General features: G+C 45.0%; 1 protein-coding gene across 1 annotated transcript; it reads left to right on the forward strand.

The window, feature by feature from the left end:
• Positions 1-4,239: 4,239 nt before the first annotated feature.
• CDK5R1 (cyclin dependent kinase 5 regulatory subunit 1) lies at positions 4,240-24,694 on the forward strand. Its single transcript, XM_075846847.1, has 2 exons — positions 4,240-4,768; positions 20,100-24,694. The coding sequence occupies exon 2, from the start codon at positions 20,204-20,206 to the stop codon at positions 21,083-21,085; it is 882 nt and encodes a 293-aa protein (XP_075702962.1). The 5' UTR covers positions 4,240-4,768; positions 20,100-20,203; the 3' UTR covers positions 21,086-24,694.

Consider the following 24,694-nt stretch of genomic DNA (forward strand, 5'->3'; position numbering starts at 1 on the left):
CTGCTGCAACTGTTCTATTTGGGACTCTAGGAAAGCTGGGTGATGATCTTTGTATTAGTTGCCACCCAGCTTTTCCAGAAACAGATGTATCAACTTGATAAATACGTCCCGAATCATTGACTTGGGTCAATCGCTGGACTGTTTATTAGCCAAAACCGTCTCGTTACATGGACACAAAATGGAAAACGGCTTCATCGCAAAATGATCCCTCTTCATTTCTCAATGGGACGCGCTTCGCTTGCTTGGTCTCCAAAGTAGACAGAAGAGTGGGGGATGGGTTCTGCTGTAGCAGCCTAAAGTCCCCTGGAAGTGTAGAATAAGGAGGCAGTGTTATTCTGTGGAGGGGTTCACATATTTTGCATTGAGATTTCCCAGCATGCATTTTGAATGCTTCTTCGAAACACGGAGCATAACACGACATCTGCACAAAACTGCACTGACTCCCTTAATGTAATGCGCGCCGTATTACTGACCAAAATTCACACACAAGTGAAAGGTTTTATGGGCAGAACACAGCAAGCAGAGGTAGGAAGGTGGTTATATTTGTCTGGATACCTGTGTTGGTTCTTCGGGTTCACAACCATATGTCATGTGAACGGTTTACCCTGAAGAGAACTGGTCGGACCTGTTCTGCCACCTGAAAGTCTGTTTTCCTGTATTTTCTCATGGGGAATTTACGTTTTTTCCCCTGTCTGAGGGCCGGGGGCCGCGTTATATCTTCCCACGTGAGCGCGATGCTTGTTATATTTAATCTTTTTGCTTTTTCTGTTTTGTGAGTCATTAGATGATGGGAAACCTCGTCCTGGTTCATGTGTGACCTGATCACATGAACAAAAAGATCACAACTCGATCTGTATTTTTATCTATATTATTACGATTTACTATAAACAGGAAGGAAAGGAAAATCATCGTCTCCTGTCAGGATGTATTCCCGTAAATAATATCCTGTCCATCTGTATATAAATAACCAGAGCCAGCATCAGAGAAATACACTGTTACTCCAACCCTAGCACGTGGCATGTATGGAGCCTGTATGGCGGCACGTGGACTCACTGGTTCTGTATTGGGGCTCGCCCATACGTAGCGGAATTGCGGACAGAAAAAACGCAGCAGAATACAGTAGCAGCAAATGTCATCCACACGCTGCGTAAAAATTCCGACCAGAAATTGACTTGTGGTCATCACCTAGCATTGAGGAATACGCAGCAAAATACGCAACGGTTTCTGCAGTGAAAACCACAGGAAATGGTGCACTTTTTCTGCAGCGGAAAGGGTTACTTTCAACGGAATTGCTGCAGAAATGTCAGCAATTCTGTGGTGTGTGGACAAGCCCTTCCTGTGCGGCATGTGCTGGGACATAGAGGTATAGTACGGGCCCGGTGTTTTCTATGGCTGCTGTATTATAAATCTGTAACATGGCCGAGTGCATCAACCCTAAGGCCCCATGCACACGACCGTATTTTCATCTGTCCGTAAATACGGATCCATAAAAAAAAAAAAGGGAGGCTGCAAATGATGTCATCAACAGTAAATACGGACGGTTTACGGATGCACATCAGTAGCCGTCCATATTTACGGAAGCTTTCATAGACTTCTATGGGAGAGTCCGTGCCGTAATGACGGACAAGAATAGGACACGTTCTATAATTTTTCAGCACGGACATCAATCGGTAAAAATCCTGAAAGGTGTCCGTGGCCGATAGAAATGAATGTGGCCGTAGTTAGGGATTAAATATACGGTCGTGTGAATGGGGCCTCAGGCTTTTTGTTTTACACTGAATTTAACTCCATGATGGATAATTTGCCCTCAAATAAGGGACCTGCTGTCGTGCAGTTCATGTATCAGTGCTCAGTACACCACATAGTAGCAAACTGCACCCCCCCCCCGGGCTGTGTCCTTTTTCCCATGAGACCCCCACTCTATAAAGATTTTCATGAGTCACCATATGTGCATGTGAATGAGGGGGACAGGGACGTTCATTACCAGCCAGAAGAGCCTTTGTCCAAATCCACCCTTAGGGTATGTTCACACGGCCTATTTACAGACGTAAATCGGGCGTTTTTGCCCCGAATTACGCCCGAAAATAGCGCCTCAATAGCGCTGACAAACATCTGCCCATTGAAAGCAATGGGCAGACGTTTGTCTGTTCACACGAGGCGTATATTTACGCGCCGCTGTCAAAAGACGGCGCGTAAATAGACGCCCGCGTCAAAGAAGTGACCTGTCACTTCTTTGGCCGTAATTAGAGCCGTTATTCATTGACTCCAATGAATAGCAGCGCTAATTACGGCCGTAATTGACGCGGCGTTCAAGCGCCTGCACATGCCGGTACGGCTGAAATTACGGGGATGTTTTCAGGCTGAAACATCCCTGTAATTTCAGCCGTAACGGACGCCCTCGTGTGAACATACCTTTAGGCTGGGTTCACACGACCTATTTTCAGACGTAAACGAAGCGTATTATGCCTCGTTTTACGTCTGAAAATAGGGCTGCAATACGTCGGCAAACATCTGCCCATTCATTTGAATGGGTTTGCCGACGTACTGTGCAGACAACCTGTAATTTACGCGTCGTTTGACAGCTGTCAAACGACGACGCGTAAATTGACTGCCTCGGCAAAGAAGTGCAGGACACCTCTTTGCAACGTAATTTGAGCCGTTCTTCATTGAACTCAATGAAGAGCAGCTCAAGATATACGAGCGTCACAGACGCCTCGCATAATGCGAGGAGGAGCATTTACGTGTGAAACGAGGCAGCTGTTTTCTTCTGAAAACAGGCTGTCATTTCAGCCGTAAAAGCCTCTCATCGTGTGCACATGCCCTTAAGCATTTAGTGTTGGGCCATGATCACACACCGTTTTGATGCAGTTTTTTTGGCTCTGTATTTTAAGCCAAAGTCAGAAGGGGATCCATAAGGAACAGAAGGTATAAAGATATGACTGCAGCCTCCTCTCTCTTTTGTATCTACTTTTGTGTTTGGCTCAAAAAACCTGAGCCAAAAACTGCATCAAAACTGTTTGTGATCCTGGCCTTAGGGTCCTTGCAGACGGCAAAGCTGCGATTATGGATTCTGTACAGCGGATCTGCTATACCGCCATGTGCATGGATCCTTATGATGCATTCAGACATCGCGGTGTACGTAAAACCTCGGGCAGAAAGAACACATGCGGTTTTTTGGATATGGTATCTTACCTTCTCTTCGCGATATTTGAAAGATGGAGACACATTTTTTTCCTTTTAAGCCACGCCTCTAATCCTGCCCAATCACTGCCCATACACACCCGATTCAGCCTACACATTATCATGCTCCCCACTGTATAATGCCCCCATAGACACCCCCCCCCCACCCCACACACATGGTATAATGCCTCCATAGCTGCCCCCACACTGTATAATAGCCCATAGTGCCTCCCTACTGTATAATGCCCCCATAGAACCCCCCACACACACATGTTATTACGCCACTGTAGCTGCCACCACACTGTATAATAGCCCATAGTGCCTCCACACAGTATAATGCCAAATAGCTGTTCCCCTATAGATGTCCCCACACAGTATACTGCCCTCCTACAGTATAATTATACGTCACACAGTAAATGCTGAAGCAGGGAGCTGACAGTACCCTGCTTCAGCATTGGATTCAACTGTATCTGCATCCTGTAGGAGGTAATACGGCAGGCCATGTGCATGAGCCCGTAGTAGTGCTTATCGTTTTGTATGGCATCCGCTGACAGTTATATGTATGGTTGCTGACTTCATTATCGGGAATGTTTTTGACTTATCTTTTTGTATTCCCCAAAATGTTTATGTTAAGGGGTGAGATCAGTGGTAAATGCCAGACAAGAAGATTTCAGCAGGAACGCCTCAACGGAGGGACAACGAACGCTGGTGTGAACAGGCCCTAAACTGCACGCAGGTCTCTAGTTGTGCAATCTCTAATTTCTTGCAGACATTTCTGCGCCTGTTCCATTCATATAAATGCGGTTTGCAGGACTCCATGCACATGCTGCAGAAACAACCCCAGTCACATAGATTAAACGGATCTTCAGTCTCAGAAATGTCTGCAGCAAATCTGCCGCATGTGAATAGACCCTTCCTATAACCTGATTGTGAATATTATGGGAGCTCCTGGGCTAGTCGTTTAGGCCTCAGAACTCGAATTTCCCCTATAACCCCGTGTGCGTGATGAAGAAAGGGATGAATGAGGCTGGAGCGGGCGATGGGCTGTGCTGGAAGTGCAGCTGTTTCCTGGGAGGAGCAGAAGCTTGTGCTCAATGTCAGTCACTCGCAGATGCTGGCTGCATACAGTCCTGCCGGGGGAGCTCAGCCTGTGTGTAGTATCAGTGCCATACACCGGGCAATAACATGGGCACTGGGCCTCTGCGGCAGGGCATGCACTGTGCAAATATACAAGGGATCGTTCACACATGAAGGCGAAGCAGTCCGCGCACCGCTGTCCGGGACACTGAATAGTCGGAGGTCTCCGCTGATTCAGGCTTTAAAGGATCTAAAGGAGCAGAACGTTCCCTGAATGAAAACCGGCAGCAATCAGAACCAGCCGGCTGCAATTATCATCAACCTGCCCGTCTGAACATGCGGCAATCCGTGATTAGATCCCAACAGAACCTGTATGGATGAAAGCCCGGAGCAGGTCAGAACCGACTGCCCTCCAAAAACCTATCCATTATATAGGTTAATCTTGTGGGCACGGCAATCCGGGCCAAACCTGGCACCTGCAGCACCTTGGCAAGACCCCGGGGCATCAGAGGTAGGTGTTCAGGGGCTAATGGTGGTAATTCATTGACATTCTATGTGTACAAAAAGCTCTTGTGATTTCCTGGGGGCCTTTACTGGAGTCCCCACCCCCCTCCCTTCATATAATTAATTGTAAAATGCCAAAGAACCGCTGCAAGGAGGGAGGAACAATAGACACCCCATAATGATGAGGTTCCTGTAATTGCTGATGTTTACCAGGCTGTGTGTGCTGAGCAATGGGTGTCAGTAAGGTAAGATCTCTGCTTCTGTGTGTGCTGAGCAATTGGTGTCAGTAAGGTAAGATCTCTGCTTCTGTGTGTGCTGAGCAATTGGTGTCAGTAAGGTAAGATCTCTGCTTCTGTGTATGCTGAGCAATGGGTGTCCGTAAGGTAAGATCTCTGCTTCTGTGTGTGCTGAGCAATGGGTGTCAGTAAGGTAAGATCTCTGCTTCTGTGTATGCTGAGCAATGGGTGTCAGTAAGGTAAGATCTCTGCTTCTGTGTGTGCTGAGCAATGGGTGTCAGTAAGGTAAAATCTCTGCTTCTGTGTATGCTGAGCAATGTAGGGACAAATCCTTCACACGTGTCTATAGCTGGAGATCTATAGGGCTATGAATGAGGCTTAGACCAGCGTAGATGAACAATGGTATTATTCTGTATATATATGTGTGTGTGTGTGTGTGTGTGTGTATATATATATATATATATACACACACACACTCTCACACACTCAATGTCCTGGTCATTTGGAAAGCCCAGGTTGAATATGCTATTGTTTGTCTGTCAGCCGCACACTTGCAATTGGATTTTTTTTTTTTTTCAATGATCAGAACAATTTCCCATCTGAGTTTAAAATTCCCATTGCCACAAGTGGGAAATTCCTGACCTGGACGGAACCAAATCCTCCTCCTCCGTAGATGCTCCGATTATGTTTTCGCATGCTATGTATGTCCGGCTTTATTATTAACCCCTCTGTGTATGACCACGGTCATGTGATTGCATGAATATTGTCTTTGTGTCGCTGTACATGCATTCCCGAGCCTTCATTGATCTCCTCTGCCATCACAACTAATATTACTATAAACATAATCCATGATGGCACCGCCACCCCCTCCTCTAATGCCTTCATAGCTCATCAATATCTGCTCAGCCGGCCGCTATGTCTTCTCCCTTTCCGTGCAATCTGTCATTTATCCATCATCCCCCACCCACCGCTCTGCTTCCCATGATGTGCTGCCAGTCCAGAGCTGTCATGGCAGCTGGTGCCCCTGGCTGAATTATTGCTGTGAATGAATCTACATATCCCGTCCATTCCACAACATCACTCCGGCATTGTCTGCGTTTCTCATCGGCGGCTTTTAAACCCTCGCCGTTGGCCATTGTTATTTTAGTTTTCTTAAAGCCATACTGACCACTGTGATGGTGGCTCCTATGGTTCCCTTTGTCTGTATTTTCTCCTGTATACACACAAGCGGTTCGGCCTCGTTCATACTAGTGCATTAGTTACGTAATGTGGAAGGTCTGGAATACACAACTAATGTTTGTCAATGGAGCGGTTTTATGTCCGTATTTGTATCTGTGATATGGGAGAAAATACACAAGCTAATGTGCAATGCACAGTCCAGGCACATTGATCCCTACTGGTGTCTGTATTTAACCCTCTAGTTCCAGGATATTTCCATACACTGGTGTGTGAATAGGATCTTAGAGTAACCCCTAACAATCCGTGGTTATTATATGTTGCTCACTTAATATTCCTGAAATACTGTGTAAGGCCACGCGGGGCGGCGTGGACTCATCTCACTTACTTGTTTCCGCGGTTTTTAAATCTATTGTTTCAGGTAAAACTATTGTTTATCTGCAGATTTGTGCAGCCATTAGATTGGTTGTTCAGGATTAAAAAAAACATGGCTGCTCTCTTCCAAAAACAGCGCCACACCTGTCCACGGGTTGTGTGTGGTATTGCATCTTGTCTCTATTTACTTTAATGAAGATGAGCTGCAAAACCAGGCACAATCCATGAACAAGTGTGGCGTTGTTTTTGGAAAAAAGCAGCCATCTTTTTCCAATCCTTGACAACCTGTAAACGCCTCGAATTACGCCTGAAAAAGCGAAAAGCTAAACGCCTACAAACATCTGCCCATTGAAATCAATGGGAAAAAACGGCATTTCGTTCAGACAAAACGCATGTAAAAAAAAAAATACGCATAAAAAGGGGCGTGTCACTTCTTCAGCCGGTTTTTGAGCTGTTTTTTATTGTGTCGATAGACCGGGTCAAAAAACGCCATAAAAACACGTTTTCAGCTTAAAAAACGGCTGAAAATCCGAGGCTGTTTTCTCTGAAAACCGTTCCGTCATTTTCAGCTGTTTTTTATTCTGCGTGTGAACATAGCCTAATAAATAGACCCTTATGACCGAACGATTTTGCAGGTAAACGGCAGTTTTACTTGCAACGCCGTGTGGCCATTAACAATCGATTAGAAAACCACGCAGAACAGTGTGGTTTCCGGCCATGTCAATGTTGCCCTTACCCTAATATATGCCATGTAATCAGTCCAGAAATGCCCAGTCCTAAGGAAGCACAATTTCAGGCCCTTTGACGCTGGTGGAGCTGGTGTGTCCAGCAGCAGGGTGGCTCTGTAGTTAGTATTGTTCGTTTGGGCTCATGGGTTCGAGTCTGACCAGGGCGACATCTGTTTTGGAGTTGATATTCTTCCCACACTTCACGTGGCTTCTAATGAAATTATCCTTAAAGGGGTTTTCCTATGAGGGACATTTATGACATTTCCACAGGATATGTCAGATGCGGGTCCCTCCTCTGGTACCCGCACCTATCTCCAGAACGAGGCCCCCGAAACCCTGTGTTCCCGCTGATGCTTGTGATTTCCGACAATACAAGAAGAAAACAGCGTAAGGCTATGTTCACACTGAGTATTTTGGGGGAGGAATATCTGCCTCAAAATTCCGTTTGGAACTTTGAGGCAGATATTCCTCTCCCTGCACGCCGATTTTCGCGGCAATTATCGCGCCGTTTTTCGCCCGCGGCCATTGAGCGCCGCGGGCATAAAACAGCGAGAAATACGCTTTCTCCTGCCTCCCATTGAAGTCAATGGGAGGTCGGAGGCGGAAGCGCCCGAAGATAGGGCATGTCGCTTCTTTTTCCCGCGAGGCAGTTTTACTGCTCGCGGGAAAAAGACGCCGACGCCTCCCATTGAAATCAATGGGAGGCGTTCTCGGGCCGTTTCTGCCGAGTTTTGCGACGCGGTTTCCGCGTCAAAAAACTCGGCAAAATACCCCGTGTGAACATAGCCTAACTCGCTGAGCTACGCGGTTTCCATAACTGTCATCTCCTTCTATGGGACTTACGGAAACCGCGTAGCTCAGCAGGCAATGCTGTTTTCTTATATGGTCGGAAATCACAAGTGGCAGCGCAAACACAGAAAGCTAGAACGGGGTTTAAGGGGCCCTGTTCTAGAGATAAGTGGGACCTGCAACTATCGGACGTTTATGACTCATCCTGTGGATAAGTTATAAATGTCCCTGATTGGAAACCCCCTTTAATGTGTGAGGGGGGGGGGGGATTAGATCAAGAGCTGCACTAGTGACCGGAACTATTGGGGGCAGGGTAGGACTTAACCATCAAATGTTCCTCCAGTAGTCTCAAGCTCTGACAAAAAAACGAGCCCCATTGGTCCAGCAGAAGACAACCCATATGGAGATGACTTTGGAGACAGTCACTTGTCTCTAGGATCTAGTTCTTATGGGATCAGGGCCGGTGTCCGAGCCCGGGGCCACTACCCTAGGGGGGGCCCACTCGGCCTTCGGGTGCGGACTCTGCCGTCATAGCTCCTCCAGGAGTGGAATCCCCGGCCAGACCGTTGCCGACACTCTTGCCGGGGATTCCGCTTCAGGAGGAGTCCCTGATGTCACTGTCCATATATGGATAGTAAAGATCACATCTGTGGCACTCTGCTGGTGGTCTGGGTGCTATGAGTAGGGTTCCCCCCTTTCTGTATTTAGAAGGTAAACTCAAGCACTCCTCAGGTAAATATGCAGAAAATAGATGTAATTAGAATGAGGCAATATACAGAGAGAAGTCACGTTTCGGCCACAATCCAGACCTTGTCAAACTCTGCAAATAGATGCAGAAACAAAAATGTACATTAAAGTAAACATAAAATTATTAATCACATGTAGAGCGGTCATATAAGGAGAACATGAAAGACCTTTACATAGCAATATATGTACGATATGCAATCGAAGGAAGAAACCATGAATGAAAAAGGAACAAACCTGTGGGCCACTTGTGGTCCTATAGAGAACTAATCTATGATATAAATATATAGTGGAGAATGCACAAAAGTCGTCATATACTTGGGAATAACAGTGGATATTTGAGGAAAACAAAACGTAGGACATGTTCAGCAGTCTCCCTTATGGTATAGATATATATGCATATCTGGAATGTTAAGGAGAAAATATAGAGCAATGTATACAGTAAAGTAGTACGTTTTGGCGTATATAGAACAGTCCAGACGGAGCACAAGGACTTCAGAACACTGGATTTGTAAATCGAAAATGTTAAACAATATATTTTCTCAGTATTTCAGGATCCTCCACAGTTGGAGCATGATTGTACTCCCCTATTGCCGCCAGTCAATAGACATATCGCTGGGGAATAGGGTAACTGGTACCATGGGTATGCGCATCCTAAAGTATAATGGATGTGTACTTTAAATAGGGCATGGAATTGGCGCCACAAAGCTGTAACATCCTGTACAGCTACGTGGGCGTCACATGTGAAGTGACAGCAGTGTTTAGTCTGTGGAGACTATGGTGGATAAAGCGCCGGCCAGAGGTTCTCGCACACGGAGCCACGTCTGTGTTAGGGGATCTAAGTATTAGCGCATGCGTGGAGCGGAGTAAAGAATATGTCAGAGTGTATGAAGAACTGGGTCCTAGAGAGCGGAAATCAAGTGATGTATTATACTGAAGGTAAAAACGGGTAAGTGTATGGATATGTGGTGTTTAGCAGCGAAAAGATAAGCCCTGAACGGATATGGAATATAGGGAAAGTAACTTGTATACCAACCTATACTGTATCAGGGAAAATTTGCAAAAAAGGAGACCTACGGTAGCATTGAGAGGCGGCAGTAGGGACCAGGTACATTTTAGGGAGCCGGAGGAGGAAAAAATTAGAGAGATATTAGAATCCAGGGATCACAAGAAACGGTAAATATCATAGTCCCGATTGAGACCACGTGGTGTGAGGCATTGTAGATTATGGATGCAATAGGCTTCTCTTTTTTTAGTATTTGGATCCTATTCCCTCCCCTTCTCTGGTTTTGGTTTTTGTTCAAGGACCTGAAATTTGAGTTGCGAGATATTGGGCTTCGCTTGATGAAAGCGGTAGGGAATGGGCAACAGCAAATTTTGGCAACGTATGGTAGGTTTATGTTTACCAATTTGATCACCGATTGGGTAGTTTCCCCTACGTATCCAAGGCCACATGGGCATTTTATGAGGTAAATGACATATTTGGAATTGTATGTAAAAGAAGTCCCTAATGAGGAACGTCTTCCCTGTGTGAGGGTGATGTATCCTTAAGGATGTTCGAGCATTGTACATTACCTTCTAAATACAGAAAGGGTGGGAACCCTACTCAGAGCACCCAGACCACCAGCAGAGTGCCACAGATGTGATCTTTACTGTACAACCCTTTCTGCTGCGCACCTGCAACCTTTTACCTTTTCCTATAATCAGAAAGAAATTAATTCAATCATATCCCGAGTGAGTTTATCAAGCAAATTCTTACAGACCGCACCATCTGAAGTTAAATCTCGTGACCTGGAAAGGGAATTGAGGCGTTTGGTTAATTGGTAGTTACACTGTGCCACAACTGCTGAATACTCGAGTCCAACAGATTCCACGTGGATTACGCATGTCCACACGCCCGACCATCTTCAGCGAAGACGAGGAATACAGTGAGCAATTCAAACAGATTCTAAACAAATGTTCTTTTGACTTGATGACTTTAATAATCTCTCATTTACATAAATCCGAGATCAAAGAATATATTAAAACAGCAGAGCAACAATTGAAAGACACCTTAACTCCAGAAGCCTTTACAGAACTCCCAGGACAGAATATCATCTCAACTCGCCCAGCATCGCAGAGAGGTTGAGAACTCCAAAAGAAAGAAATTCCTCCGGGATACCGAAGACTACAAATACAATCGAGTCTACAAATGGAGAGATTCCTACGCTAATCGTTTCAACCGGAATCGTTCATCTTACAGGGATTCCTCCAGATCTGGATCAGAAACGGAAGGCCCAAGTTACAATCCCAGCCATTTTTTAGATCCGCATCCAAGAAGGGGAAGCAGAGGACGAGGAGGGACGGCCAATGTCACAGGCTCAAGTCATCAGATGGTAATGAAGAGATCACAGGTAGGAACAGAGTTGGTAATTAAAATTTCCTCCAAGACTTTGAGCCCTGCACAGATGTCACTCCCTCAGAAGGGCTTGTCCTATTGTCCCTCGTACCAATATGACACCTTCGGGATGGACATGGACCTCCAGAAATTTTTCAGAAGTGTCAGACTCCAAGTACATTTCCAAGATTCTATATCTTGAGACATCGGGATTGTCAGGGCTTCCAACTCATTGGTGGACCTGAAAACACTGCGTCTATACAAAAAAAAGAACCTTCATTCCACCTAAAAATACGCCTGCTATAGAAACCTTTGTCCAATTAGTCGAGCTGGGTGTAGGAGAGTTTAAAGACGAGATCTCTAGAGGTACATATAGATACCCCTCCAATTACCTAGATAGACAGGCACTAGACTACCTGATAGATGATAAAACCAGCAGACAAGGGGGGTGCAGTGGTCATTATGGACAGGTCCGATTTACATCAGAGAAATTTATCGCCAACTCCAAGATACACTTGTCCATAAGAGGTTGGAACAGGATCCCACATTTAAGATCGCCCTAGATATACGTACTACTCTAGCGCCCTACCTCAAGAGTGGTATTATAGATACTTCCTTTTCAACATTTCTCACTAATCCACATCCTTTCACTCCGGTCTTTTATGTACTACCCAAGGTATATAAGAGACTGGACAATCCACCAGGTAGACCCATAGTGGCATCCACGGACTCTATTCTGTCACCCCTCTCTATCCTACTAGAGAAAGTACTTACCCCCCTCGTGAAGAGAACCAAATCTTAACTGCTAGATACCACTGAATTCTTACAAACTAACAGAACATCTATGACCCTACCAGAGGATTGTATTGTGGTTACTTGGGATGTGACCAGTCTTTATACATCCATAAAACACGAGAAGGGTATTGTAGCTGTTAAAAAATTAATGTCGACCTCAGAAATTGCCCCTGAGTTAATTGAATTTTACATGAATCTACTTAAACTCGTATTGACATCCAATTTCTTCATGTTCCATGATGACTTTTACCTACAGAAACGAGGCATTGCAATGGGGTCCAATGTTGCCCCACCATATGCAAACTGCTATATGGCTGACTTTGAAGAGACATATGTGTATACACACCCTCTCCATCAACCACTCCATTGTCTGGAAGAGATACATTGACTATATATTTTGCATATGGGGTGGCACATTGGACTCCCTCAACACATTTCACGTGTATCTAAATTTGATCTTTCCAGAACTACAATTTACACCACATCAGGATTTACATTCTATCAGCTATCTGGACACTAAGATTCAGAAATACACAGGAGGTACCCTCTCCTCAGATCTCTTCAGGAAAGAGACTGATCGAAACAGTCTATTACATTTCAGTAGCTGTCACCCCATGACCACCAAAAAAATCACTCCCTCGCTCCCAATTTGATAAAATCGTTGAGAATGCCCCCATAGAGAACGCTAGACATGAAGAAATGGCAGGGAAATTCATGTCGAGAGGTTATCCTCAATCTATAATAAAGAATAACCTACAGCCGAGATCACAGGCAAGACGCCAAATAGGCAAGAGAATACCCTTTGTCCACACGTACCATCCAGTGGCAAATAAGTTACAAAATATCATCAGGAGACACTGGAACATCCTCTCTAAAGCATATCCTACAATAGAAGAATTTCAATGCCCGATTCTCCCATGTAACCGTAGACCTAGGAACCTCCAGGATAAACTAGTGAAGGCTGATGAGGGATCCCAGATAAGGATACAAAGACAACTCTTTTTAAGAACCCCTAAAAAAAGGTACATTCCCGTGTCTACACTGTGCACAATGCTCGGACATCCTTAAAGGTGATAAGATACATCACCCTCACACAGGGAAGACGTTCCCCATTAGGGACTTCTTTTACATGCAATTCCAAATATGTGGTTTACCTCATAAAATGCCCATGTGGCCTTGGATACGTAGGGGAAACTACCCAAACAATCAGTGATCGAATTGGTAAACATAAATCTACCATACGTTGCCAAAATGTACTGTTACCCATTCCCTACCGCTTTCATCAAGCTAAGCCCAATATCTCGCAACTCAAATTTCACGTCCTTGAACATAAACCAAAACAGAGAAGGGGAGGGAATAGGATCCAAATACTAGAAAAAGAGAAGCCTGTTGGATACATAAACTACAATGCCTCACACCACGTGGTCTCAATCGGGACTATGATATTTACAGTTTCTTGTGATAACTGGATTCTAATATCTCTCTATTTTTTTCTAGTCCGGCTCGCTAAAATGTACATGGTCCCTACTGCTGCCTCTCAATGATACCATTGGTCTCCTTTTTTGCAAATTTTCCCTGATACAGTATAGGTGGGTATACAAGTTACTTTCCCTGACCTCATTGATGCCCTCCAAAAGCAAAAGGAATCGGCGATCCTTCTTAGTCTAGATGCAGAGAAGGCGTTTGACCGCTTGGGATGGCCATTTATGTTCGAAACTCTAAATTCATTTGGGATTTCGGGCCCTTATTTGACAGCACTGCGTGGTCTCTACTCCAAACCGACAGCGGCAATTAAACTCCCACACTCCACCTCCCCTCCGTTTCAAATCTGGAATGGTACACATCAGGGGTGTCCCCTATCCCCACTTTTATTTGTGCTATGCATTGAACCTTTAGCAGCTCAAATACGGAAATCCAGTGATATAGTGGGGGTCCAGATACAAGATAAAGAGTTTAAGGTTTCCCTGTTTGCAGATGACGTCCTCTTGACTATCACTAAACCTCATACCTCCCTCCCTAACCTTACTACAGTTCTCCGTAGGTATGGGAGGCTGTCGGGGTATAAAACTAATACATCTAAAACGGAAGCGCTTCCTCTTAATGTCCCACACCAGGAGCTCCAGCTACTCAAACACAACTACACCTACAACTGGAAGGAAACCTCCCTGACTTACTTAGGAGTTCAACTCACTCCCTCCTATATGTCGGTTTACAAGGCTAATTTCCCCTCTCTGTTTTGTAGAGCTACGTCAGCTAATGGCCAGGTGGGATCCTCTTCCCATGTCATTTTTTGGGCGCATAGCAGCGGTCAAAATGACCTTGCTCCCTAAATTACTGTACTACTTTGAGACTTTGCCGGTAGCAGTACCTATGAAGGAATTGCGGGCCATGCAGTCTTCTATCCTCAGGTTCATATGGCACTCCGTCAGACATCGAATTCCGAAATCGGTTTTATTATCGGGTCGATCTGCGGGTGGGCTATCTGTCCCTGATGTGGTGAAGTACTACTGGGCGGCACACCTCCGTCGCATACCCAGCTGGGTGTCTTTAAGGGCGTACAATAAATGGACCGAAATAGAGAAGCTATGGATGGCCCCGGTCCACCCAAACTCCCTGTTATGGGGCGACCCACTGGTAATGCCGACTGCATCTTTATTGGGTCCCATGAGATTTCAAAGGGAGGTGTGGGAAACCTGTAAAAACCGCTTTCATTTGGCGTCGGGTTGCCCGCCCTTGACTTCGGTACTCCCACTATTCCGGTGGGCACTACCTCCCGAATAGTCCGATTTGTGGACGGGAATTGAGGTATTTCACCTGGCTGATATGGTTGATCCCCACACGCAAGAGCTTCACCCGTTTTCATACTTTCAAAAACATCATAATATTCCCTCCGCTGCGTTCTTTCACTATCTTCAGGTCAGACATTACATGCAGCAAACTTTTAGATCCACGCGGGTTACTGCACCTACAAGCTTCGAAAGGTTATGTCGGTATGCTACCACCACTAGGGGGCTTATCTCAGCCATTTATGCATTATTGCTATCCCCGGAGGGTTCCCCTCCGCCTGGGCATAGATACATGTTGAAGTGGGAGGCCTTACTGAATAAATCCATCCCTCTCTCATTGTGGCAGATTATTTGGTCGCAAGCAGCTAAAACCTCCATCTGCACTGCATATAAGGAAAACCAATATAAAATCCTTATGTTTTGGTACCACACCCCTGCCTTTCTGCATAGCTTCAATCCGGGTATTCCGTCGGATTGCTGGCGTTGTAGAGGTCAGAGAGGTGATCTGTTCCATATTTTCTGGAGCTGTTCACTGGTACAACAGTATTGGTTGGAAGTTAAGAACTTGGCATTGGCGGTGTTGCAGCAGGATATTCCCTTAGATCCTCTTCATTACCTCCTGAATGTTCCCCCTAGGTCTTTGGGGAAATCACCAGCTCGACTCTTTCGACACTTTCTCACAGCCGCTAAGACGTTGATAGCGTGGAAATGGAGACAGACAACCCCTCCCTCCCACATCGACTTAGTAACTAGAATTCGGGAAATACGTACAATGGAGCATATGACGGCCTCTATTGACAATGAACTGGACAGGTTCAAAGTGGTGTGGGACCCGTGGGACAAGTATTGGATACAGGGATCTCAAGATTAGGTTGTAGGTGGAGCTCCGACTATCCCTCACCCCCTTAAACCCCTGTGTTTTTTCCCAGATGTTTTGTCTGTCTATTGAAAGTTACTGTCTTACTATGTGAATTGCATGGCCCTTCATGCTGCTCTAAGTTATATGTATATTTTTGAAAAATTTTCAATCAAAACACAGTTGAAACCAAGTTACTTTCCCTATATTCCATATCCGTTCAGGGCTTATCTTCTCGCTGCTAAACACCACATATCCATACACTTACCCGTTTTTACCTTCAGTATAATACATCACTTGATTTCCGCTCTCTAGGACCCAGTTCTTCATACACTCTGACATATTCTTTACTCCGCTCCACGCATGCGCTAATACTTAGATCCCCTAACACAGACGTGGCTCCGTGTGCGAGAACCTCTGGCCGGCGCTTTATCCACCATAGTCTCCACAGACTAAACACTGCTGTCACTTCACATGTGACGCCCACGTAACTGTAGAGGATGTTACAGCTTTGTGGCGCCAATTCCATGCCCTATTTAAGGTGCACATCCATTATTCTTTAGGATGCGCATACCCATGGTACCAGTTACCCTATTCCCCAGCGATATGTCTATTGACCGGCGGCAATAGGGGAGTACAATCATGCTCCAACTGTGGAGGATCCTGAAATACTGAGAAAATATATTAACATTTTCTATTCACAAATCCAGTGTTCTGAAGTCCTTGTGCTCCGTCTGGACTGTTCTATATACGCCAAAACGTACTACTTTACTGTATACATTGCTCTATATTTTCTCCTTAACATTCCTGATATGCATATATATCTATACCATAAGGGAGACTGCTGAACATGCCCTACGTTTACTTTCCTCAAATATCCACTGTTATTCCCAAGTATATGACGACTTTTGTGCATTCTCCACTATATATTTAGATCATAGATTAGTTCTCTATAGGACCACAAGTGGCCCACAGGTTTGTTCCTTTTTCATTCATGGTTTCTTCCTTCGATTGCATATCGTACATATATTGCTATGTAAAGGTCTTTCATGTTCTCCTTATATGACCGCTCTACATGTGATTAATAATTTTATGTTTACTTTAATGTACATTTTTGTTTCTGCATCTATTTGCAGAGTTTGACAAGGTCTGGATTGTGGCCGAAACGTGACTTCTCTCTGTATATTGCCTCATTCTAATTAAATCTATTTTCTGCATATTTACCTGAGGAGTGCTTGAGTTTACCTTCTAAATACAGAAAGGGGGGAACCCTACTCAGAGCACCCAGACCACCAGCGTGCCACAGATGTGATCTTTACTATCCATATATGGACAGTGACATCAGGGACTCCTCCTGAAGCGGAATCCCTGGCCAGAGCAATGACTACGCTCTGGCCATGGATTCCTCTCCTGGAGGTGCCCCCGATGTCACTGTTCATATTTGAACAGTGACGTCAGGGGCTCCTCTTTTAGCGGAATCCCCGACCAGAACATGGGCGACGCTCTGGCCGGGGATTCCGCTCCTGGAGAAACCCCTGACATCACTACACATAAATGGACAGTGACGTCGGCAACGCTCTGGCTGGGGATTCTACTCCTAGAGGGAGCCCCAATGGCACTAGCAACAGGGAGGGGGGCTGTGTGGCAGTACTTATGAGGAAATCTGTGTGGCACCATCTAGAGGGAACTGAATAAATGGGGGCAGAAACTGGGGGCTTAACATCAATTTGTGCCCCCATATGGAAGTTTTCTGCCGTTTCACTGACTCTGTAAGTTCCCCCACAAAGGGTCCCACTAAGTCTGTGTCACCCAATGGCCCACATAAACCTGGAGCCGGCCCTGTATGGGATGATTCACAATTAACCTATTAGATATTATTGATATGTCCTGTGTGTACAATGGTGACAACAAAGATTACGATGGAAATAAAAGTGGATGTTCACATGTTCTGTATAGATGGAGGGTCCCTCCGGATCATCTCGTCCTGTTGGGCATGTGTAGCCGCAGTCTGACGCTGGTTGGGAGTGACTTGTATACAGGACTGTGGAATATGTTGTGATTTTAAGACCTAAAAATAAGCACTCACCTTTACCCTATTATTTGAGAATAAGGCCGCCTGGGTTAGTGAAGATTGAAGGGTTGTGTGGGGTGGGGGAGAAGATATATTTATTGTGCACTCTTCTGTGATTCACATGACGGCTCATTCCGGGAGGTTAAACTGGTTTAGCTAATATTGGCTGAAATGGAAATGACAGGGAAGTAGAGAAAACACAGGTGACGCCGCTTTCCATGACAACACCACCTCTCCTGCAGACCGTGCCCGGTTGTAGCTATGGATGTTGAATAAGTTGTCCTGAACTCTCCAGAGCTGTGTGCACAGAGGCAGAGGTCGTTCCTGTGGATATTTACTATAGAGTCATATGCAATCTGTGTGCCGCCATGTTGTGCCTCCGGAGATCTTCTCCTCTCCATATATTATTGATGCTTCCCGGCCATCACTCCTGACATTTCAGAAGGCATGTCCTACAGAACTCGAGTGATCAGAAGGGAATCATCTGTATCAACCTGGAGGTACAGTATGGCCCCCATACACTTCTATTTATGCTGTATTACTGCTCCGTACGACTAGAAGTTTGTACAGAACCGTAATACATTTATGTGCATGATTAAATTTGCATAGAATCCTATTTCTAGCGGTAGCCACTATCTCGCGATCACCCCAGTTTCGTAGAAAACCATTCACCCCCCCAAAATAAAAAATTTAATCACTTGCTACTCCATGGTCCATACCCAGTTGTGTTTTGTAATTTGTACCCCAACCACTAGATCATGATCTCTACTAGAACTATTAATGATGGAGGCGAGGCGGACATACATAAAGTCCAGCGTGCGCAAAAGTTCAGATCAGCCAACGAACGAGCCTTCAGTTGTTTGTCAACAGATTGATGTCCTGTTTAGACAGGACAATGATTGGGAACGCTCGTTCGTCCGATCACTGGTCAGTGTAAAATGGACGAAATCCAGTATAGAATATACGCTACTTGTGACCTGCTTGGATTGATGCAGTTAGGATTGGACTGGCCCACCAAAAGATCCTCTGGTGGGCCCAGACTATTACCCAATAATGGGTCCAAAAAGGTCCCGCAGAAGACAACCCCATTTGGAGCTCACTTGGTAGCCAAGCACTTGCCACTAAAGTCTATTTGTTATGGGTGATTCACAAATAACCTATTTGACCTTATTGACCAGATGTCCTGTGTCTACAATGATAACAAGTGGATGTGACATATTCCGTAAAGATGGTGGATGGGCCCCCAGAATCATATCCTAGTCTGACGCTGGTGCAATCCATCTTGAAATCGGACCCATAATTCTAAGCAAACTCCTTAATTTCGATGGCCCTTTTGGTTCTAATATATCAGATTTCCAGTAGTGTCAAATCTCTCTATAGAGACTCCATTCCTGGGAATGGTGGTGGCCCGAATTCAGACTTCACCAATGTGGCTCTCACACGTATCTATGACCTATCGGGAGATCATTCATTTGGTCACATCCTGCACTTGAGCTGCTCCTTTTTTTTGCAGTTGATGGTCCAGAGCGAGGAGATGGCCACCATTGTTTTAGGTTGTCTCTTCCTCTTCTGAGATGATGTCTTTGTCCAGCAGTTGAGCGTATTGCGTAATATTCAACCCTGTGTTGCGAACAGCTGTGAATACTTTGCCACCATTGGCTACAACATCACAAGAACTTTATGCAAATGAAAATAATGATCGTTTGCTTTAATTGCCTTGTTAATAATTGATCCTTTTCCAGTCTATATTAAGAGCGGTGTGCTCACATATTTCTACATTGTTAGGAGCAGGGTTTTCCCTATCTGGTTAAGGAGAAGATAACTGATTATTATCTATGCGGGAGTGAATATACATTTTCCATCCAACTTCTGGCAGCTATAAATATGGAACCGTCAACTGCGCCCAAATCAGATGCAGTTGGATTACAAACGTGTAAATGGGACAATGCAGACGGCGGCAATTTGCAACTGACTCATTGTTAATTTCACTTCTAAGACAGGAACAAGTTCAGTCTCACTGATTCGCACATACATAGGAATGCAGAGGACTCAACATAGGGACTAATGCACAACAGGGATAATAAATAAATATAAATATAAAAATTAGTTTTTTCCAACCATTGACAACATCTGCATGGTGATGGTGTTTGTGTGTTCTCCCTGTTTTGCATGGGTTTTCGTCAGTTCTCCTGTGAAACGGCCACAATTCTGTTCAATTAATAAAAGACAGCCCAATGAAAGACCTACTAAATTCTTTTGTGACCCACTTAGTCTCTAAGGGCCGTCATAACCCCTAATGCACGGGAAAGTGTTTTCTTATCTCTGATTTTATTCCTATACAGAATTTTTGGGTCTTCAATATGTTTTGGTTTGTCAAAAACATTTTGTTTTGTGTTCTTTTCCAGGCATCGTAATTTCATCAGAAAAGAGATGAAATGATATCTGAAACTTGACTTGAATATCGTATAGGATCATCTTTGACCAGGGCCGCACACCTGACTGAACAATCATGGGGACTGTCCTCTCTGTATCCCCAAGTTACCGCAAGGCAGGGCTCTTTGAAGGGAGCTCCTCAAGTGTGGCCCATTATACTGCCGTCCAGAACAGCAAGAATGGAAAATCTCTGAAGAGACATTCTTTTATCTCCGTCTTGCCCTGGAAGAGACTTGTTGCCGTCTCTTCCAAGAAGAGACAGCCGAAAAAGGGTCAGACCAACGGCAGTTACCAGAATAATGTTACTCATCTCAACAGTGAGAATCTAAAGAAGTCTTTGTCCCCCTCGAATATATCGAGCTTTGCACAAGACTCTAAAGATTCAATTACTAAAGACTCAGTATCCACTGGTGACAAGTCTGTTCAACAGCAGCAAGTGCACTCGTCTCCCAAACGGGTGGTGGTGCAGGCGTCCACCAGCGAGCTGCTGAGATGTTTAGGGGACTTCCTGTGTCGAAGGTGTTACAAACTCAAGCATCTTTCCCCTACAGAACCCGTCCTGTGGCTAAGAAGTGTTGACAGATCTCTTCTTCTCCAAGGGTGGCAGGATCAGGGCTTCATCACCCCAGCCAATGTGGTCTTTCTTTACATGCTTTGTCGAGATGTCATATCTTCGGAGTTGAGCAGCGAGCAAGAACTTCAGGCCTCTTTGTTAACTTGCGTATATCTGTCGTATTCTTACATGGGCAACGAGATTTCCTACCCACTCAAGCCTTTCCTTGTAGAAAGCTCAAAGGAGGCCTTTTGGGACCGCTGCCTCTCCGTCATTGGACTTATGAGCCCAAAGATGTTGCGCATCAATGCTGACGCCCAGTATTTCACTCAGATCTTTGCTGACCTTAAAGCTGAAGGTGGACAAGAAGAGAAGAAGCAGCTGTTGATTGGATTGGATCGGTGAACTACAAGGACTGGTGGAGATGGAGGATTGGCTGCGTGGATCACATCGTGCTTGTTGGAGTCTGATTTTTCTTTGTTTTGTATATCGAAGGAAAGTCCGAAAAGGGCATTGCCATGTGAATGATGGCGGTCAAGTGTTTTTTTTTTAGGTCCGTACTAGAAGAGCTTGTTATATCGTGTTATTGCTTAACAGGTCTTGAGCAGGAATCGGTCTACACATTGCAATGGTCTGCTCTATCAGGGCTGCAATGCTCTGCAGGTCTTTGATCAGGAAGATAGATTAGCATTGCTGGTTGAATAGAGGTACAACAAGATACAATTGCCCCCAGATATTACGGACTATCTGTCCTTCGGGGGTTACTGTCTCACCTTTTAATGAACCTGTTCGTATTCACCAAGTCACTGGCATGAAAACTCCAGACCCAGTTTTTCACATCCATAATGCCGTGCAGGGCAGGATTAACATGATCTCTTACAAGAACTATTTAGGTCACAGAAGGGACTGTAAATGGTTACACTCACAAAAGTAAGACCGCAAGGCCGGAGACAGAACGATACCTAGAAACCCTACACCAAGTCCTCTCGATGCATCCGTATTCTGCCATGTGCACAATTGGTTCCAGGAACTGACGGACTGGGTTTGCACATCTGTGTACTTTCTATGTCATTTAGAAATATGGCTTTAGCTATTGTTGTATTGGGAGATGAAAGTAACTGGCGATTGTGCCAAGACACGTTTATGATCCTGGGAATAAGTCGGCAGATAAATGTGAGACGTAATTGTTCCAGAATGAGGAGAAGATGGGTCTGTCCCACTGTTTACATGTGTTTTTTTTCCAGCCTTTACTATTGAAGTTTCAGTGGTCTCCAGCCGTTGAAAAACTAAAACTCCCAGCATGCCCTGACAGCCGCTGTAAGTTGTAGTTTTGCAATCGCTGGAAATCCATGGGGGCTGTCCAAGATTCGGCAAACATAGCTGCTTTATTCCAGAAATAGTGCCACATCTGTCCAGGGGTTGAGTCTGGTATTGCAGCTAAGCTCAATTGAAGTAAATGGGGCTCAACTGCAATACCATACACAACCCATGGACGGGCGAGGCAGGGTTTTTGGAATACAGCAGCCATATTTTCTTAACCCTGGAAAGCCCCTTTAAGGATGTGACCACCATGTTTTTGATCGATCCAAGATCCATCTTGTAAAACATGGGTGTTGGTGATGTAATAGGCACCATGTGATGTCACTGTTGCCTTGTACGTTTTTAAAGGCTGTATTTTTAATCGGTTGAGCACACATTGTCTGCCTCTGCTTTGTATGCCGGAGTTGTGTAGTAGCGCAATGTTACACACTCTGGATCTAGCCTGACATGTTCTACAAGAAGTCTGTACAGGATAATGATGTCACAAGCCTTGGGTGACCGGTTCTGAACATAATGGACGTGCTAAACTCTCTATATCCCTGGAATGTGAACTGACTTCATCTAAAGAAGCTGAAATATAATTTTATCACTGTGAAATGGCTCAGGTTGGCTGGTAGAGCGACTTTCCTGGGCCATGTCTTCAAGTATATTTGCTCCATACTTCTAAGAGGTAGCATTTTATTTAGATATTTCCATCATTTCTGCTATTATGTGGCTAGGCTGCGCCTCTATGTGCAGGTATAGCCCTGCCTATCTTCTTCTGTTACTACTTGAGCAAACCCCAAATATATGTAACTCAATAAGAACAGGTTGGTGGGAAATGATGTAGACAACTGTGAATCGGTAAAACTTGTCGAGTGTCTTTATCAGTAGTTTGAGGGTTTGCTTAACATTAGCCTTTACTGGAACAGCCAAATGATGGACCGTCCTGTAATGTATGAAGACTAAAGCTGGTACCATGCAGACGAACAGTCAACTAGATCTACACGTAAGGTTTAAAGGGGTTTTATACTAAAACCACAACAGTCTGCCTCTTTTCCTATAAAAAGCGCCACTCTTATAAACAGGTTGTCTCTGGTATTGCAGCTCGTTTTGCTTAAATACCAGACACAGCCATGGACATTTAATGATGGTCACTTTCCGGATAGTTCCATAAACTTGCCTCGATCCCACGTGACCTGGAAAATGAGGCACTTTTGGGTATCGCGTCTGGATCGCTTTGAGGGATTGATCTATACTTTATACATGTGCCATTAACTCCTTGTGTTCACACTTGTTGAGATGAGCAAACAGGGAGAGGTTTCCCATTTTATGTTACAAGTACAGTGTTAGAGAAAAGTTGTGCTAACTTGTAATTTCATGTATTTTTCTTTGCTGTTAGGATGCAGGTTCCTAATCCAGGAATATACACTGGGGTTGTACAGTTATAGGTTTTCATGTGTCCTCCCATATGAAAACCGTGTATCTGCCTGCTGAGTAATGCAATAAATGGTCACTGGTCAATGTTGGCCAGTACGGCATGGGGAGGTTTGGGATCCATGTATACAGACCTTATTGGCAGTAACGCGAGTTCTGTTGTCAGTCAGTAGTGCAGGGATATATATATATGTTACTGTATGTTTATGCATCCTACCAATCGCCAGCCCCAGGCTCTGACATAAAGGGCCAGCCGCAATAGAGCCCCTCTGGTCCGGCAGAGGACAACCCATTTAAAGCTGGCAGTAGCGCTGGTCACTTTCTGCTCGGGTTGTTCACTTGCTGCATATACTTGTTCTGCATGGTTAGAGGACGGGCTCCAGGTATGTGTGGGTCCATGGGCATCAAGTCATAGTGGGCCTCTTGTCTATCTGACCCTTGGCTTAACCAGTGTAGAGCATGTTGATTCAGATTGGCATGGGCCAACCCAAGCCAGTGGGCCCCGGCATCTACCCTGACCCTCAGAATAGTTTTCTCTGGTGGGTACAAGTTACCACAGTCAGACACTGCCCACGTTTGCATTATTTTAGTGCTGCCAAATCCAAGGAAAGTTGATACTCTTTATTATCCCGAGAGCACTGCTGAGGTTCCTGGCTCTTTAGATTTGACACAAATCTCCATTATGTGATTGTATTGAGAACCTGCTATACTAGAGCCCACTCATGCCTACCGTGTATACAGTGGATGATGGCACTGTGGATGCATTAATATTTGTGACCATGTGTCATATCACTGGCCTGGAACTCCAGGCATCCCCCTGCTGGAACACTGTACCAAATGTGGTCCTATACAGCTCTCATAATGTGCACTGGAATTACTGCTGATAGGTGGCTGTTACATGGCGACCTCTGATGGGTATATATGGTTTATGTGGGCAGACTGTGAACTGGCATGTTACCTGGCATCTGCCTGTGTAATATAATTACATGTATATAAATATGTATTTGTGTGACTGAGTGCATGACCGCCAATCCCAGCCCCCACATGTACGCAGGGTACGCATGTTCCTGTGCAGGTGTTTAGGCATGAACATGACGGAGTACATGTGTGCGGGTGTGGGATTCTCACTTGTAGCGCCTCCCGGTTTACATGAAGTCGTTGTGTAGTTTGTGTATGAATGACACTAATGCAGGGTATGGAGGTGACAACTTCCAGCTCTTGTCTAACTGTTTTTATTTATTTTTGTACAGTGAGGATGAAATAAATACTCACAATCTG

The sequence above is a fragment of the Rhinoderma darwinii genome, chromosome 13 (genome assembly GCF_050947455.1).
Source record: "Rhinoderma darwinii isolate aRhiDar2 chromosome 13, aRhiDar2.hap1, whole genome shotgun sequence".
Lineage (NCBI taxonomy): Eukaryota > Metazoa > Chordata > Amphibia > Anura > Rhinodermatidae > Rhinoderma > Rhinoderma darwinii.